Source organism: Acomys minous (assembly GCF_964271855.1).
Source record: "Acomys minous genome assembly, chromosome: 2".
NCBI lineage: Eukaryota > Metazoa > Chordata > Mammalia > Rodentia > Muridae > Acomys > Acomys minous.
Window position 1 is genome coordinate 88927226 of NC_140484.1, and position 16605 is coordinate 88943830.

The 16605-nt window shown below is 47.8% G+C and overlaps 1 protein-coding gene across 13 annotated transcripts in view; it reads left to right on the forward strand.

Annotated features, from left to right (window-relative positions):
* NAV2 (neuron navigator 2) overlaps window positions 1-16605 on the forward strand; it is a 367465-nt gene that overhangs the window by 165085 nt on the left and 185775 nt on the right. For all 13 annotated transcript variants that reach the window (XM_084772850.1, XM_084772858.1, XM_084772861.1 and 10 more), the window contains one exon: window positions 3907-4076. In XM_084772850.1, coding sequence (XP_084628976.1) covers window positions 3907-4076 — 170 coding nt within the window. The remainder of the gene's footprint in view (window positions 1-3906; window positions 4077-16605) is intronic.

Sequence of the window (16605 nt, forward strand, 5' to 3'; positions counted from 1 at the left end):
CTCGCTTCTGTGAGGCTGTGTCGTGGGCGGCATCGGCCGTACCACCCATTACCACCCGCAGCTGTTCCTATGGGTCAGACCCAGCTCTTCAGCAAGGCGGGATTCTGATGCGACTGACGGCACATGCTTCCAGGCTGGGGTTGATCTGAGTTCCCGTGATACACACAGGGATGTTAACAGTAATGAACTGCAGCACGTTTAGCCAGAGGCCACAAGCCTGCATGAGACCATGGGTCTGTGTCACTGGTAAAGAAGACACGCTCTTATTTTTAGCTCCAGCTCTGCCCTCGGCTTCCTTAATTAATGCTTCAGCCCCCTCCCCACCCCTACCTCCTGAGGGATAGCACACTGTTCAAGTTTCCTAGTATAACCACAGGACTTCCCTTCACTGGTCCTGTTCACTTCCCCTGGTTGGTTCCCTCCTCTCTGTCCCTCAAGAACCATCACACTCCAACTCTTTCCTCTGCCCTCTTTTAGTGTGTGTTGTTTTTGTTTTTTGAGATAGGGTCTTGCTTTGTAGCCTAGGCTGACATTGACTCGGGACAGTCTACCTGTCTCAGCCTCATCAATGTACATTATAGGTGTGAGCCACCATGTCTAGCTATACCTCGGTGGTGGTCCGCATTGCATGTAAGGCAGATAACATCCTACCACGGAGCCAGACCCTTAGACCTTTCCGTCATCCTTTCCTTTCTGTGAATTGTCTCTTTGCATCCACGCACATGCCACCTAGATGCCAGCTGGGGGGTCAGCCGGCTCCTTTGAATCCAGGGAGGACTGTGCAGACTAGTCCTGCCTCCTGCAGCCACCAGCGTTGCCCTCCCATGATCACCCAACTGCCTTACTTGGGACACCGTGATTGCCTTTAACTTTGAAATCCGGCACTTGATATTTCATACTAACATTTATCCTGAACCAATTCAGTTGCGGATTGACACACTATTCCAAGGGGTGCCTTGGTTTCTACACAATTGAGTTCTTCATTCTTACCTATACTGGTACATACATTCATACGTTTTCCCGTGGTCTTTGTGTAGGACATGGTGTCTTAGTCAATGTTAACTATGGTTGTGGATCAAACGTCACAACCAAAAAAGCAAGTTGGGGAGGGGAGGGTTATTTGGCTTAGACTTTCACATCACTGAGTCGGGACAGGAACTCAAACAGGGTGGGGACCTGAAGGCAGGAGCTGATGCAGAGGCCATGGAGGGGTGCTGCTTACTGGCTTGCTCATCATGGCTTACTCGGCCTGCTTTCTTATAGAACCCATACCCACCAGCCCAAAGGTGACACCACTGATTAAGAGACTGCCCTACAGACTTGCCTGTATCCCAGTCTTACAGAGTCACTTTATCAATTGAGGCTCCCATCTCTCAAATGGCTCTAGGCTGTATCAAGTTGACATAAAGCCAGCCAGCAGAGGTGGCTTTTGCTGGTCTGCAGATGGGTGAACTTCAGAACAATCATTTCAAACATCAGAGCCATGGCTACCACCAGCAATTCAGGACTGTTCTTCCTCCCAAATTAGGACTATTTCACTACTGTGAGGCTCCCAAGTACACAGTCTCTATCGTAGACAAAATGGTTTCTCTTCTGGAATGTTCTTTAATAAGAAAAAGAAGCCCTCTTGACAAGGCCTATCTTGCCTCTTTCAAAAACATTGATCGCAGATAATGGTTTTTGTTCCCCTCTATTCTCAGTGCTTAAGTCACTATACTTCCTTCATCTGGTTCCTTTTTTGTACCGTAGTCTGTTCCCTTTGTGATGATGTCCAGTTCCTTACAAACCGATGCCAAGTTAGGGAGGACGAGAGGGGAGCTCAGGGGCAGCAAGTAGTTACAACAGACTAGGTACCACGTCCCGCTTCAAATGTACAACCATTGCGCTTAGCTGTGATTCCAAAGTTACAGATGAGGAATATGAATGTCAGATGTGAGGCTGGCTCAGAGTCCTGTGGGTGGGAAAGCCTGCTTTCTGTCCATTACAGCACACTGCCTCCCAGAGCAGACCTATCCTGTGCTTGGCTGCCTGGCTTCTGTGCTGCCCTAAAAGTCTCTTGTTGTCTACCCAGCCTTGGGTGAGCACCGTGGAGCATCTTTAGCGACTCTGAAAGGATTTTTGTCTTGTCCACCTTGCTGCTTTGTCCTTCCCTGGTCTTTGCAACATGAAGCCTGCACCATGGAATACCTATGCTGTGGCGTTGTCTTGGAACAAGTCCATGATCTTCCTCCGGCCAATCCTATATGTGTTGATAAACTTATGCAAGCCATGGCTGCCTAAATCAGCCCAACCCAAGAGCCGCTGTGTGTACCTGTTCTACCAACGGATGTGAAACCATGCCACCTAACACAGAGGATTTGCAGGACACTGCATCAGAAGCAGGCCCAAGTGATACTAAGGTCCCCATCCCTGGATCTCCTTGACCTGCTGTGCGGACACATCCAGCCCCCACCGCAGATGCCGGAAGGGCTGGGATTTATACCAGTTCTGTCTTAGTGCGAGTGAAGTTCTCCAAACCAGAGGTGGCAAATTCCCAGGGTGAGTGCTCCTAGCACAGCAGGAAGCCATGCCTTCAAGACTCACTGTGGCTGGCTAGGGGAACAGCAACCCCCTCCACCTCTCACAGCTCCCTGTCGGGACCCAGCCAGCTTTTTAACTGGATCAGTTTTACAGTCCCTCTCACACCAGCTCATGTTCTCTGTATGCTCTGCAACCATCTTTCTTGCTGAGCCAACAAGAAAAAGTTGAAAGCGTTTGCTGCTTGCATCTAAAATGCTTCCAGACTCCGGGCTTCTTTGGTGCTCGCCGAATCACACGGAAAGAGAAAGCTGAAAGCTTTATGAGTTGAAAATTCAGGCTTATCATTGGGTCTAACTCTGGTCAGCCGAGACTCCAGTTGCTTTTAAACACGGCTCAGTGGGTTTTAACTGAAAGATACAACTAAATATGTCATCATGTATTCATCTTTCAACTTTAATTATTGGAAACAGCCTGCTTACTAAGTCCCCGGACCAAAATTCTGACTTGAGGAGTCTTTCCCCTAACCTCTCTAGGGAATACTCCCTGACATCTTTAGACACACTACAAAGAAATCTGGCAGCTTTACTTTCAGAACCACCCAAAAGGAGGTTTTATTTAAAGGGAGAGTGTGTATTTGTCTTTAGACTAACTGAATCCTGCTGTTTTTACAGATAGAATTATGACTTTATATGTTGACCACAGAGAGAAGCTGAGCCTCGGCCTCAAAGGGATGCCACAGAGACAGGTTGTCAGGTGTTGAAGGAAAGTGTAGAGCCAGACGAGCTCTGGCAGCCAGGCCTCAGGTTTGCACTGCAGATGTGTTTGGCTTTGAGTGGTAGCAGTTTACTTTCTTACCGTTATAAAGCGAATCCTCGCCTTAATGCCTACACCCCTGGGTTATGGCAAACACTGTTTCCAACACAGTGCACATGGGAAAAATAATTCATAGTTAAACTGGTATATTCCATGCTGGATGGAGTCAGGGATGCTGTGGTTTGCTCATTTTGAAAAGTAGGAACACCTGTCTCAGAGGATAAAGAGGATGAGTTTTATATTTTCACCAGCAACCTTATTCTATGGATTTTCCTTCAAATTTCCTCCTTAGTCAGAGGAATTGTGTTCCAATTTTGCCGTTAGGCTTTTCTGGGGTCATTGTGAACCTAAGTGTTTGCAGTATTCCACCAATCCTTTGACTGGCCTTCTCCACAAACCCAGTGTCTGAGCTGCTTGTTGCTGCTGTTGCTGCTGTTGCTGTTGTTGTTCTTGTTGATGTTGATGATGACGACAGTGGTGATGATGATGAGACCCTTCATAGTTGCAGTCCTTTCTGGGACACTGCTATATTCCCGAGACTGACTGCATTATTCTTTGGCTTTTGCATTTCAGACTTCCAGGTCCTACCGCAAGGGTGGCCGCTGCAGGCAGCGGCGAGGCCAAAACGCGTGGAGGGTCAGCTGCCGCCAACAACCGACGGAGCCAGAGCTTTAACAACTATGACAAGTCCAAACCCGTCACCTCTCCACCCCAACCCCCACCACCAAGTAACCATGAAAAAGGTGAGTCATTTTTCTCTTGAGTGCTCCATCATTTTGGCTTTATAGCAGACCTGTCTGGTTCCTTTGGGTGAGTCTGGGTGGAGTCAAGACCAAGCTTGCAAACTGGATGAAGAACTGTGGTTCAAACATAACACGTGTTTAGCAAGAAGGTTGTTGTCAGTGACATTAACGCAGTGGGAAAAACATTGGTACATTGTCATAGCCAGCCAGCCACCGTAAGTTATTTGTTTAGCCATGGCCCATAAGACACTTGGCTATAGATTAGAAACAAGATGCCACTTGAAATTCAAGATTAAATTTTCATAGAGTATATGCTATGCAGTAGAAGTGCTTGGGAGAAATGCAGGTTTCTTGGGGCATGCTTTGGGACCCATCAGAAAAGATGTGAAGAGCATTAGGAATATGACAGTTTTTTTTAACCTTTGGGAAAGTCAGGGATGTGGATCAGCTGAAGTGAAGCACTTGGCTTACGTATCGGAAGCAGGCAGCGTTGTTCCTGGCTTGTGGGGATACAATGATATTTGACCATCTGAGCTCTTAGGATAGGGAAGAAAAACAAAATGAGTGGCTCGGTGGAAGACCTCCATGGAGGGTAGTAAAAGAAACCTTTGCCTGTACAAGCCTATTAGACATTCAAGAAACTAAGGCGTGTTAGCTGAGTCTTCAGTGGAAGACACCCTGCCTGCCTGCCTGCCTGCCAAGTCGAGAGAAGCCAGGTCTCTCAGAAGCGCTTCCTGTGATACTGTGGAACTGTCCTGGGGCTTACCCTGGATCCTGTCACACCATCCCCATGAGACACAAGCATGCTGTCCCAGTCCGTGAAGTGACTTAGGAGCCTGGGCAGCAACACTTGCCTTGCGTGTGAACTCAGTCCTGGTCCTACAGTTTACTAATGGTTACGTTGTTTTCCTTTCTGAGTAGGGGCGAGATTTCTAGTTTTATGGGGCTGGCAGATTTTTTTTCAACCAAGGCACCAGGAACTGTGAAACCAGTACAAAGTATTATCCAGAATACATGACCAGTCATATCTATGCAATCCTGCCCCCTGGGTTCTGTCTTATCCAAAAGCAGGGTCTTCTGTTTAGCCCATATGGTTTTTTTGGTCTGTTTGTTTCACTTTGGTGGTGCTGGGGGGTCAAACCCAGGGCCTTGTCATGCTAGACAAATATATCACTGAGCCACACCCTCCACCTCAACTTTCCTTTACCTCCCCATGCCCAAGAGGTATCCTTTTATAAAATTGTGCTTGGAGGAGTTAGAGAGATGGATGCTGTTTTTGCAGAGCTCCCAAGCTCAGTTTCTTAGCACCCATGTTGGGCAGCACATGATCCCCTGTAACTCTAGCCACGTGACATCTGCCTCTTTCTTCTGGCCTCTTCACTTGTACTCACATATACATACCCACATACAGATGAACACACAGACATAAATAACACAAAATTTTTAAAATGTTTAAAAACTCATAAATTTGTGCTTGGAATACTAAAAACTCACATCTGTTTGCAAAATGGTACAAGAGCACACATTTTTTAAAAAAGTTCTCTTTTTATATTTCTTAACAAGCACCAGTATATACCAAACTGTACATAGCCTTCCAGAACTTTCACAGTGCAGCCATATAGATGCAACACACTCACACATATAGAAATGTTTTGGGTTTTATCTCAATAAGGAAAAGCGATTTTCTTTTTAGACACCCCCCCCCCCCCGGGCCACAGCCTCATCTAGTCCCACTTTTAAAAGGAAACAACTAACACGTACAAAGAAAAGGTTGGATACTTGCTGCAGTTACAGAGGCAGAGAAGGGTAAAGTTGCTGGTGTCGAGGCATCCATCGTTTCAACATGCTAAGCTAATAAAGCCATTGGGCAAGTCTGGCCCACTTCATTGACGTAATTGGGCCTGTTGATGGCCTGGCACAATAAGAACTCCTTTGAGTTTGAGACTAAAGCTTGCAGCCTCACTTTCTCCTCTACCTGTGAGGTCATTGAAGAGCTGTGAAGTCTTCCAGATGCCCAGGTGTCCTCGCCTCTGGGCCTTGTTAATGTGAGGACTATACTGCTTCCTTGTGGGTCTCCGCCTTTGGTCTTTGTCACCCTTTTCCGTTCATTTTGTTTAGTTGGTCAGTTGGTTGGATGGTTGGTTGGTTTTTCCAAACAGGGTTTCTCTGTGTAGCTCTGGTTGTCCTGGACTCCCTTTGTAGACCAGGCTGGTCTCGAACTCACAGAGATCTGCCTGCCTCTGCCTCCCAGAGTGCTGGGATTACAGGCGTGTGCCACCATGGCTGGATTTTGCTCTGTTCATGTTGGGAGGTGGAATTAGATGACGTCTAGCATTTTGTCATGTCTGAGTTGCAGTAGGTCCATTGATTAAGAGTAGCTGTAAATCTTTGAGTTGGTGATTAGAAGACAGAACTGGAGAATAATCACCCCTGTTGGGCTGTGAACCAGGATTCTGACATGACACCATGAGTGTAGTGATGGAACACATCTGGAAATCTAAGGCCTGCAGAGGAGCATACGACGGCCCCTCTTTCATTTGCTCGTGACCATGAGTGGAGCTCGGGATGAGACTAACATCAGGCTGGTTGTGGGAGCTAAGGGGCTAAGATGTTGCTTTGTGGAGGCCCAGCGGGAGGAGGCATTCCCATGAGTGCCATAGCAGAGGTGCTTGAGTCCTGAGCACAGAGATGGCATAACCAAGTCCTCTTTGGAGGGGAGTCTGATGCCATCTGCATTGCTTTCCCTCAGCGCTAGGATGGGAGACTGGGAAGGACTGAGTTGCTCTAAAAAAAAAAAAAACACCTTTCCTAGTATTGATCTGGGTGTTGATCTGAGAACAGATCTGGTGGGTTCGCTTTTGCATTAAACTCGAGTTCTGTATCGAGTTCTGTAGTGGACTCATCCAAGGTTGCCAGTCGTTCTGGAGCTGTGTCCTCCCTGCCAGGGAGAGCAGAGGATAACTGTGTCCTTTCTGGGAAGCAGGTGCAAAATTACTGGGATCTCTGGGCTGCAATTTATCGTGGGGTTGGGGGTGGGTCTTAGAAGACCAGCATCAGGTGTGGACCAGGGGCCACTGTTGTATTTAAAGTGTCCTCCAGAAGGTTGCCTGAAGACAGAACTCTATGCAGATGGACCAGGCTAGGCTGTCAGGCTGGATTAAGCTCCCACACTCAAAGTCCTCATGGGGACCCCGGAAGAGGAAAAGATCTGGCTAGCTAAGAAGCCACTCATCTCCGAGGCCACACTACAAATGTCTGTGGAAGAGATTTTTGTCCTCCAGCTAAAAGACAAGGCAAATACTTTGACAACAGATGACTGAACTTGAATTCTGGCCTTGTCACATCCCAGAAGTGTGACTCGGGGTATATGCTGCCACACTGGTGCCACTGTCCTCGGAAGGGTGCCGACAGCCATTGCGGGTTCCGGCAGGCTCTCTTCCAGGTGCTTCTTCACCAGGGTGAGCTTTGCTGCAGCATGCACCAGCCATCCAGGCGCAAGCCCTGCCTAGGACTCCAACAGGACAGGCTCACACGCCACTGTGTCAAAGCCTCATGCCCACTGGATCTTCAGCTCATGAAATAGCTAGTATGTGTTTCTTCTGGGGCTCCTGCAGTATGAACCCCAATTAGCAGCCATTGTGCTCAGAGAAGCCCAAAGTGATAGAGTCTTCAAGAGACACCCATACTTTATATGTAATTCGTGTGTGTGTGTGTGTGTGTGTGTGTGTGTGTGTGTGTGTGTGTGTGTGTCCGTCCGAGGTCATTTCCACCATGAGCAGGGTCGTGTAGTAACATGGTGGCTTTCCATCTTTATCAGGTTTCCAGGGGTGCAGTCAAAAGGTCACCCCAAGGTCCTGTTCACATGAGGAAGCAGAGGGTTTCGTTAACCCTTTCCCCCCAGCAGGCGTCCCCACTTCTCAGAGACCCAGCTTGCTGATCAGTGAAGTGGCACCAGCGGACCCTCAGAAGTTACACATGTAGCGTTCTTGCTTGTTTTTGTCTTCTCTTCTAGCCCAATCCAAATTCTGTGTCCCAGTCACCTCTCTATCAGTTATGGACGTTTCAGTGAAGGGTCCACTGCCATTTCCTCACAGCTGGAGTCGGTTGGCATCATGAATGTCATTTTCCTGGCACTAGAAACCCAGAGCACTACCCCTTAACAGTACTCTGTTAACAGTAGGACAGGGTGGCTGTGGTTCCTGCCTTGAGGTTTTTTCCTTGCAGCCTGACTTCACACCATAGCTCCCTTTGGTTCTGAGCAAACTATGGACAGAGTCTAATTAAATAGATGAAATTCGCATACACACAGAGGCTCACCACTCCAAAAATGTCCCTGCCGATGTAGTCCATGCAAGGTGTCCACATCATCCCAGTGAGAGTCCATGTGGGTGGCTGTCACAGCGATTGACTGGTCCATGATCTGGGGTTGCCTTGGTAAGTTCAGAACTCTAGAGTATTGGTTTTCTTTTATTATCTCAGTCTCCCCCTCCCCTTGCCCGCCCCCCCCCATAAATATATGCCCTGCATACATATCATAGGATTCACCTGGAGGCGAGGGGACACCCTCAAGTGTAGGTCCTTCCTCTCCCTCCTTGTTTGAGATAGGGTCACTTGCTCCTCGCAAGCTGCCCTTCAAGCCTCCGGGAGTTCTCCTGTCTGTCTCTCTGCCTATCATCTCACTGTAGGGATGCTGAGGTTGCAGACCCATGCTACTGCACGTGGCTTTATGTGGGGTTTGATGGCCTGAATTTAGGTTCTCATGCTTGCCCAGCAAGCACTTTCACCCACTGAGCCATCTCCTCAACTCAATGTTGTTGTTGTTGTTGTTTTGTTATGGTTTTGGCTCGGAAGCCCTAGGACAGTGTGTGAGGGAGAAAGAGTAAGGAAGGAGACTGAACACGGAGACAAAACCTCCCACGAGGTCAGTGGTAGGCAGCTGTGGCCCGTGGGGCACACGGAGCCATTAGCTGCCAAAGTGCCGCCTTTGTCCCGTCTTCTCAAATTCATTACTTTTCAATAGCTCGTTTGTTAAATACAGTGGGTAGCCGGAGTTGTCCCATAGGATCAAGTCATTCAGTTTGCATTTCGAGTGTGATAAAGGGCTCTAAAATTTATCTCCCATGAGTCATCCTTGGAAATAGAGGTTGCTCACCACTGGTTTGTCTCATACTTTTTGTGTGTGATAGCTCATTTGAATTTTTGGTCACTACATTTTTAGAAGCAGGTGGATACTGGAGAGATGGCTGGCTCGTCAGTGATTAAGAGCACCCCTGCTCTTTTAGAACTGCCTGTAACCCCAGCTGCAGGGGATCCAACCCCTTCTAGACTTCACATGAATCCACACTTACATGTGTACATATCCCTACATACACAGACACCCATATGCACATCATTAAAATAATACAATAAAAACTTTAGAAATTGGCTTCAATTTCACACACACATGCGTGTGCACACATATACACAATCAGTGCACTAATTCTTTAAAAAGAAATAAACCTTTATTTTGTGTCTGCGTGTATGCCTATACACCACATGTGTGCAGTGCCCGAGAAAGCCACGAGAGGGAGTTGGACCCTCTAGGCCCGGAATTACAGATGGTTGTAAGCCGCTATGTGGATACTGGGAATAGAACCTGGGTCGTCTGGAAGAGCAGTCAGTGCTCTTAACTGCTGAGCCACCTCTTCTGCCCCAGTATAGTAATTGGTATTCAATTATCCCTCTGATTTTCCCCATACCATGTCTACCTCTTGGGGGTCCCTTCCCCCCACTTTACCTGTCATACTACATCACATTACCCTCTCTTCTTCCCTTCCCTTCCCCTTCAAAGTATCCTTCCTACTTTTTTTGTCACCTGCATACACACATACATACACATATCCACAAACATACATACACAGTCATATGCACACATATACACACTTGCACACAAATACATACACACACATATACATACATACACATACTTTTACTCACATGCACCTACATTACTGTAAGAGAGAGCTTGTGTCTCAAGGTGTGATAATGGACCATTAGTCTGCCCACTTTCGAGGTAACTGTGCAAATATAGACCCTAGACTTTATAAATTTTGCCCTTCCAGTACAGGTCTCTGAGTTTGTATTTGACACGCCTATAATTCCCGAGGCTGTGATGGTGGAAAGCCCTTACTCTCTTTTCTCTCGTCTTCTTTGATACGCATCACAAGAAATGCCATTTCCTAATGGCCCTATACCTCTTAGCAACTATTTAATGACTTATTGTTATGGGGGTGTAGGTAGGTAGTGAGACCCATCCCACACACACCCCAACTCAAGCCTGTAGAGAAGGGGTCAGGGGCTACCTCTTCTGCCCCAGTGCAACAGGAGTTCAAAAATAGAGAACCATGGGAATTTCATATCCATTTTGTCATAACTATATTTAAATGTATTCTCAGAGCCAGCAGTTTAGGTAGCTAGACTTACTGATGGCCATGGACGTCAAAGCCGGCTTTGGTTTTGTCGGTTTCACCTTGCGGGTCTTCAAGTCATTGTTATATTTTACTTCTAAGTGTTTTCGTTCTTTCTTGTTATGGCTGAGCTTACAGAGAAAAAGAGGGTGGGCTTTGGTCCCTGACTTTGGTTGGAGATATACAAAGGGGTGTAGGGAGTGGTAGCAGAAGGCAGGCATGGCCAGGGGGTGCTCTGAGGGTGTCACCTTGCCCAAGTCAGCTCTTTGTACTCTTTACTCTTGAAGAGCTTGGGGCCTCTTTCTGCCCGTGAGAGCCGACACAGGGGAGAACTAGAAAAGCCTCGCATCCTAGCTTTTTGTCCTTAGCTTCTCCGATTAAACAAAAGCCAAACATCAAGGGGAACAGAATCATGTCTGGCGTGTTCTCTCTGGCTGTATTTGGGGGCCATTTTCCTTGTCTACTGCATACTTGAGGAAAGCCGTGGGAGAAGGGGGCAGGGAAACCCTGGGGTGTGTGAAGCTACAAATGGCAGGTCTTGGGCCAACCCTTTCCCACAGGTACAAGAAGGCTACACAGCCAGCTGTGCCTTCCCAGCCATGTGGAGGTGCGTCAAAACCAGCCTCCCAGTGGTTTACTGCATGAACTCAATGAAAGAGACAATGAGCCTGGATTTGGGGAGCAGGAAGACTGGGGGGTAGGGGGTGGTATGAGACAAGGCCGAGAGACTGAGTCATATAAGAAGACAGAATACCCATTTGGTTGGTCTGCCGTGCGGACGCCAGATGAGTGCTTGCAGTGCGTCCGATCTGCTGGCGATAAACCCCAGTGCTTCTGCTCCTGTTTGCAGGCAGAAAGCATCACACGAATGGGAATGCGAGCTCCGGTTTCATCCCAAGCTTCTTCAGAAGGGGAGGGGCCTTTAGGCATCCGTGCGCTCCCTGAGTCAGGTTTGCCGCAGTTTGACCTGCAGCGCTTGGTTTATTCCATTTATTTAAATAGTCTTTGAAAATATTTTTCTCCTAAGTCGTGTGCTTGACAGTATTCATCTACACTTAAAAATAAATGTATTTTGGAGTAAAAGAAATGAACCTTTCCCATGGGCACGTAAGGCCTATCTTCACAATGCCATGTGCGAGAGGGTAGAGTATTCACAGGGAAAAGGAGCAACGGAGCCATAGCAGCACTTTATGAGGATAGCTCATAAGGGCACCTGACCCCTTCTCTGCAGAAGATGGACTTCCTGGGGCTGAAACCAACCCACCAGACAAGATGCCATTTCCCAGTCCTCCTCCTGCCCACCTCCCGCCCCCACTGCCTGTGTACGCTCTTCTTTAGAACACCAGAGTGTAGCTAGTATGGGAGGGATCCAGTCTCCCTAGATGCTGTCAGTGAGGGGGGTCACAGCAAGAATGCCTGTCTCCAAGGTAGTGCTTACCACCACATTGGTGGTAAGCCTATCTGCGAATACTGTGCCTGTGTGAGTGGCTGTGCCGCTCAGTGGTCAGCGCTAAGGCACCAAGCACATGGTTCACAGCATGGTGCCTGAGGAGCCCCTGATGGGTTCTTCAGCAGTATCTATGCCTATTTTTGTAGTTGGGAGGCTCCTTGAGCTTTGTGCATGGTAACTCAGGCCCAAGCATCCGAGCTGAGGCTTGTCTAATTCTCATAAGGTGAAGCAGGACTCTCCCCGCCCTGAGCCTGTTGCCTCTGTTGTGGTGAAAGACTCCTAACGTTTTCCTGAAATGAAAACCGGATTGCAAGGTCCTCAGCCTATAGTGACTCAGCTTGGGAAAAGCAAGGCTTTGAGGGAAAGAAAGAAAAAAACAAAAAACCCAGAAACCCTACAACCATCTTTACTACTCGATAGCCCAATACAATGGGCCTCTGCTGCCCTCTTCTGGCCAAGTCTTATGATATGCCTCCTCTCTTTGCCTATCATTCTTCCCCCCCCCCCAATCTTTTGTGTGTGTGTCTTTGTCTTATATGTATGGATATTTTTTTCTTGCATGTCTATCAGTGTACCACTTGCATTTCTTGGTCCTTGCAGAGGCCAGAAGAGGTCATCAGAACCCTTGGAACTGAATTACAGATGGTCATGAGCTGCCCTGTAGTTGCTGAGAATTGAACCTGGAAGAGCAGCCAGTGCGCTTAACCACTGAGCTAAGGCACTCAGAAATAGAAAGACTTGCGGGTTGTCTACATGTTCCCATCCAGGCATGGCTTCCCTCCTTGTTTCCTCCACGTGGGACAGTGACTGTAGACCCAAGAAAATATCTAAGTATGTTTAGCAAGGTCCCAGTGGCCTGGAGAAAAACTACATATAGTGATAAGGAACTGATGGGGGGGGCCGAGCTAAGCCCCTCCCCCTTAGGTGGGCAGCTAGCTGCTGAGCTAAGCCCCGCCTCCTCAAGGCTGTCACTCACTCCCCCTTTAGGTGGGCAGGAGGCTGTGGAATTCAAGGAGCAGGATTAACTCTAAGGAAGGAGACCTTTTCTGGTACTAGTGAGTTTTTACTCTAAGAAAGTTATGCTAGATTTTATTTGTTTATTTATTTGTTTTTAGTGAGTGACTAATTTGCAAATGAGGCAAAGCAGGAAACAACTCCACTCTTGATCACCAAGGCACTGGCCCCACCCTTCGTGTCCTGGGATGTGTCCAAGGTCATTTGTCATGAGTCTCTGCTGTGTTGAGCTTCAGACTAGTCACTGATAATCAAGAGTGAAGGGAGGGGCTCCAGGCCCTGCCCTAGTGGGACTCACGGTCTGGTGGGAGAGACAAATAAAAAATAAAATAATAGTGTGATAATTACTCCTCTGTAAGACACTTAGATGCTACAAACAAGTGCATGTTTCTGGACTGGGGACCTTCATCAGGATGAGGCCACAAAGTTTGCCTCCCTTTATTGTGTTTTCTCGTTTTCTCACACATGATTAGGAGCTAAGGATGTTTTAGAACATGAACTAATTGAAAAACAAAACAAAACAAAACAAAAACCAGTTCCCCCGCTGAAATGAAGGCCTGTGCCCAAGCTAACCTTTTCTTCTTTCTACCCATAGGAAATAAAGCTAAAAAGTTACAGGGATGGCTGCAGATGCAGCTCAGTGGTGGAGTGATTGCCTAGTGTCCGGAAGACTCTGGATTTGATCCTTGGCACAAAAAAGAAAGAGAGAGAGAAAAAGACAAAAATGATAGGAAACCAGTATATATTAAAAAAATAAATAGAGCCGATCTTGGTAATCCCAGTATGCAGGAGGCAGAAGCAGACAGATCACTATGAGTTCAAGGCCAGCCTGGTCTACAGAGAGGGGAGGAGTTGGAGGAAGAGGAGGGGAAAGGAAGGGAGAAGTAAAGAAAGGAAAATGTGCAAACCGCCCTCAGTGACATTTGCATTGGCTTTCCCCGTCTGATTGTATACTTGGGGTGACTCCATCATAAGTTCAGATAAGTTGTGACCTGGTTGAGCTCCTGCTCTAGCGCCATCGTCACAGAGAAGACATTCTGGCTGCTTGGTGAGATGAGAGACATGAAGCCATAACATGCAGGGTTGGTTTTCTGCCCTGTTCTAATCCCGGATAGTCTAGGCTGGGGATGCAAATGCCTGTTTCCCCGTATTTCCTGTAGGGGTCATCAGTCATCAAGTAGATCCTAGCCCGAAGAGAGCAGGTCCCCTTAGACCTTATAGGGAAGAAACCAGGCTCTGCTTTGAAGGTTTCTGAGTACCCAGGATACCCTTAATCCATCCTGTCAGTGATGTGTTAGGCGGGCTGGGCTCCAACACAGACTTCCTTAGGGGCCAGGATGGCTTGGTATCATTTTACGTCCATCTGGTTCAAGATCAAAACCAGTTAGGTATGGGCGCCAGAGGTGGGAGGGACTTGTCCACACAAAATGTGTGTACTAGGACAAGGACTGTCATCCATGCCACCCCATGCCATGCCATGTCGCCCCTTTGATCCCTTAGTTCAAATCTAAGGCGTTTCATCTCAATTTCTCCGAAAGAAGCGCGTCTCTTTCCTGCACAGCATCTTCACAGCCTCAGAAATAGGAAGTTACAGAGGGACCTGTGGCAGCTAGCCTTCCTCTGGTCTGCTCAGCCTTGAGTTTGGTGAGATACGCCGTGACTTCCCCTCTCGTTCCAGCCCTGAAAAGTAATACTCTCAGATAACAGCTAGCTCCCACAAGCTTGGAGGTCGACCAGATATTTCTACTGAGGAGTTCCAAGCACGTGAATGTGTCGGGAGGTCATTGAGAACAGCCGTAGCCAAGAATGCTCCGTTATCTCTGTATGATCCTTCTGCCGGCAGCTTCTTTCTGACTGTCCTTATGGTGTCTACATGAGTTCTGGGGTAGAGGGTTGAGGTGTGTAAGGCCTTTTGAACCCCAACCTCTTAAAGGGACATCAGGCCTTGTGTTCTCGTGCTGGCCTGCCCACATTTATGATGGCAGGAAATAGCTTCAGGGTTGTACTGAGGAGGGCGTGTGACACAGGGAGACCCGGGTTGTCCTCCTAATCCCTGTAACACAGTAAGTCAGACATGGTGAGTAGGCACTGATTCCACTTGTCAAGATGGTGATGATAATACGCTCAGCTCCTCATGTGGGATTTCTGACAGCTCTGAGAGACCTGCAAAACTGAGGGGCCGAAGCATCCTCGGTTGCCCTAGGCCCATCGGCTTCTGAGTCACAGAAGCAAGCAGCTAGTGAGAAAACACAGTAGCCTGTGCTGAAAGTGGCACTCTGCAGATACGTGTGGCTCTGCTTAAGCCCATTCTTCAGCTGTGGTCCTTCATCTCCACATTCCCCCACGTCTCTGCTCTCTCTTGCACACCAACTTGCAGGTGTTCGCTAAATGCCCATCTTGGTTTCGGGACTGCCCCACCCCCACCACAGGGAGTGGTGCTAGCATCTCCACATGACTCTGGATCATTAAACACTCGGAACTTCAAGTCCTGCCAATGGACAGAGAGGAGAACCAGCCGTGTGCAGCAGAACATCTGCTCAGTCAGTGAAATTGAGTGCGCATGAGTCAGAAAGGATCAGTGGGGACAAAGAGACCACAGCAGCTAAGCTGAAAATTCTGTCTTCTTGCCTCTAGCCCAAAACCTGAAGCTGACACAGACTTCCTTGTTCCGCTTCAGCAATCCTGAGTAAACCAAAGTGAAGGATTTTTTTTTTTTTTTAAAGCCAGGGGGCTTGAGAGCTGGCTGAGCAGTTAAGAGCTCATGCTGCTCTTTCAGGGGGACCAAAGTTCAAATCCCAGCACTCACCTCAGCATAGCCCGTAACTGTGTGAAACTCCATCTCCCACGGGGTGGATGGATGCCTCAGGCCTCCACAGAAACCGGTGTCCACATGCACATACCTATACATATAATTTTATTTTTAATTTTGAAAACAAAATAGGGACTTAGAACCAGAGTGACCTGTCCCCAGAGGACATTCCTAGCAAATGAATGCTTGACGTCACTTGGTAAATATCAACATGGTTAGCTTTTGCCTGTGGAATCTTAGAAATGCAACTTATTGGTCGTTGAACTCTCCCAGTGATGGCTTGCTGTAGAGGGGGAGTTGGAGATGAAAGTATTGATTGACAAAAGCAAACATGGGAGGCATGTGAGTTTGGTTGGTTCTCTGTCTGTCTGTCTGTCAGTCTCCCCCATACTTCCCTTCTCTGTCAAATAGTTAAAGTAGATGTGTTAAGACCATAAAGCCTTCCATGGAGTTTTAAGCAAGAGTGACCTCAATAAGAAAGGTTCCAGGTGCTAACTGTCCCGCAGAGCTTTAGAACAAAGCAGTCTTTGATTAGTAGAAGATCGCTCTCTGAGTGTAATTTTACTTCCCTCCCCCCCCCCCCACCTCTGCCTTTTCTCACTACCCCCAAATGTGGGTACTCTGGTTATCCTAACATGTTCAGATCCACAGTTTGGAAGGCCCTTCTGTGTTGTTCCTGGGAGCTGTTGACTAAAGTGTCTTTGGTAGATTAAAGACATCAGAGAGAAACTGATTAGCCTGTGCTAGAAAAGGGGGTGGGCACAACCTGAGCCCTCCTCTCTGCTGAGGGGCTCTGGCCCACGGGTGTTG